Raw genomic sequence first — 2,213 nt, 5'->3', positions numbered from 1 at the left:
AAATCTAACCCCACTAACCTATTTATCTGCAGATTAAATACACGATAGGAAATAATCAATGGCTTAAAATGAATGCCCAAACAGAAATTAGGATACATTTTAACTTAAACAAAAACAAAAGCTCAACATAGAAAAATGACTGGTGTTCATTCAAATCAGTACTGAGGAGGAAATGTCAGTTACTAACTTATTTTTCTCCTAATTACATTAGAAAGGTCATAATACAAGAAAATCTCCACTATCCCATAAATAAACCAAGTGTACCACACCTTACCTGATTCATAAGTCTGTCCTTTGATTTATCACTCTGCATTAATATATGTTATGTGCCTTTCTCTCTCAAACTGGATAAGGAGACTTTCTGGAAGAACAGAGCATCAGGAGAAAAAGTCTTGCCTATCAGTTGAAAGTGCTGGTTCCAACAATTAATACAGGCAAGGATTCAATCCATACTGGTCAATTTAATTGCCTTCTACCAGTTCCTCTCTATGAACATATGAACATAAACACATATACACACCACATTTTCTAAATGATTACAACTATTTATCCAGAGACAAAAAGACAAAGCAAACCCAGCAAAAACATTAAAACAAACAAATGGATATATTTTGTGGTTGGGACATTTCACTGAAGGTGACTGTGAAATAATATTTATCTACCAATACATTCATAATTATTTTAAATTGCATTCAGGGTATCTCACTTTCTCTCTACCCAAATTCCTTGGTGTCTCTTCTCTCCTCCCTAGTGGCTGCTTCATCATGAATGCTAAGAGAGACCCTCCAAACTCCAACTGGTTAGTGATCTGTCTTGAAGAAAATCCTCAGCACTGTCTCCCTAATATGTTGGTTCTGACCCCATAGATTACAGGATTGAGGGCGGGAGGAACAACCACATATAGATTCGCCAAGAAAATGTGGACATATTGGGGAATATCATGGCCAAAGCGGTGTGTAAAGAAAGAGAAAAATGCTGGTGTAAAAAAGGCTAAGATAACACCAATGTGACAGCCACAGGTGTTGAGAGCTTTGAGTCGAGCTTCCCAGGAGGGCAGGCAGAAGACAGCATACAGGATCCTGACATAGGAGAAAATAATAAGGAGCACATCCAATAACAAGAGAGAAATACTGCCAAGACCAAACATAATGTTGACTTTGATGCTGGCACAGCCCAGACGAGCAATGCCCATGTGCTCACAGTAAGTATGAGGGATGATATGATGTCCACAGAAGGGCAACCTTAAGAGGAGAAACACCAGTGGAACGACCATGTACAAGCTTCTCAGGATAGCTATGCCTGCAATGAGGCTGATGATTTTGCTGGTGAGGATCATGGTGTACCAAAGAGGTTTGCAAATGGCAAGGTAGTGGTCAAAGGCCATGGCCACCAACAGGATGCTCTCCATGACAGTGAAGAAATGGATGAAGAACATCTGAGAAAGGCAGCCTCCAAAAGATATTTCCTTGATATTGAACCAGAAGATGCCCAGCATTTTGGGGATGGTGGCTGTAGACGAGCTCAGGTCAATGGAATCCAACATGGCCAGGAAGTAGTACATGGCCTCATGGAGACTCTGCTCAGTCGGGATCACAAACAAGAGAGCAGCGTTTCCCAGGAGTGCAACAAGATACACAAAGAAAAAAGGGAATCCAATCCAAATGTGCACATCTTCTAGCCCTGGGATACCCAGCAGTAGGAATGAAGAAGTATGGAACCGGGTGTCATTAGCTATAGGCATTCTTTCTGTCACAAAGAGCTGTTGTGCATATTAGTGACAATTATTGACTTTCCATTAGTGATTCTTGCTCCACTTCTCACTTTATCCTGATTGCTGGTAAAATAAAAAATAGCATTGTACTCTTCTTAGGTTCCTTTCTGAAGAAGAGTAACATACCTCTTACTCTGCTAGGGTCATATGAGCATGAAACAGAACCAAGAATTAAATCAGCTTCACCTGATTGCCACTTTTCCTACCAGAAATTATTACACATGAGGAACAAAGTGGGGAGAAATCTCTATCTGCCTGTTAGAAATTTATAATGAAGAGTTTATGCAGAAACTAATTTTAAAAAGAAGGTTTCAGAATCCATGAATCTGATCGTTTTACACTCATTTTTCTTAACTTTCAGGCTGATTTTTGTTATCTGTAATCTCTGTTAATCCCTTACTAGAGATCCTGCTAACAATAAAGTTTATATTTGTGCACTGAG

General features: G+C 39.4%; 1 protein-coding gene across 1 annotated transcript; it reads right to left on the bottom strand.

Moving 5' to 3' along the window:
* Positions 1-778: 778 nt before the first annotated feature.
* OR52E6 (olfactory receptor family 52 subfamily E member 6) lies at positions 779-1,741 on the bottom strand. The gene has a single exon (XM_055281319.1). The coding sequence runs from the start codon at positions 1,739-1,741 to the stop codon at positions 827-829; it is 915 nt and encodes a 304-aa protein (XP_055137294.1). The 3' UTR covers positions 779-826.
* Positions 1,742-2,213: the final 472 nt, after the last annotated feature.

This window comes from Symphalangus syndactylus, chromosome 6 (genome assembly GCF_028878055.3).
Source record: "Symphalangus syndactylus isolate Jambi chromosome 6, NHGRI_mSymSyn1-v2.1_pri, whole genome shotgun sequence".
NCBI classification, from domain to species: domain Eukaryota; kingdom Metazoa; phylum Chordata; class Mammalia; order Primates; family Hylobatidae; genus Symphalangus; species Symphalangus syndactylus.
Note: the sequence above shows the minus strand (reverse complement) of the source record. Positions and strands in the feature narration are given on the sequence as shown.

Coding starts and splice junctions, on each gene's coding strand:
- OR52E6 (XM_055281319.1), bottom strand. CDS start 1,741: ATGCCTATAGCTAATGACACCCGGTTCCATACTTCTTCATTCCTACTG.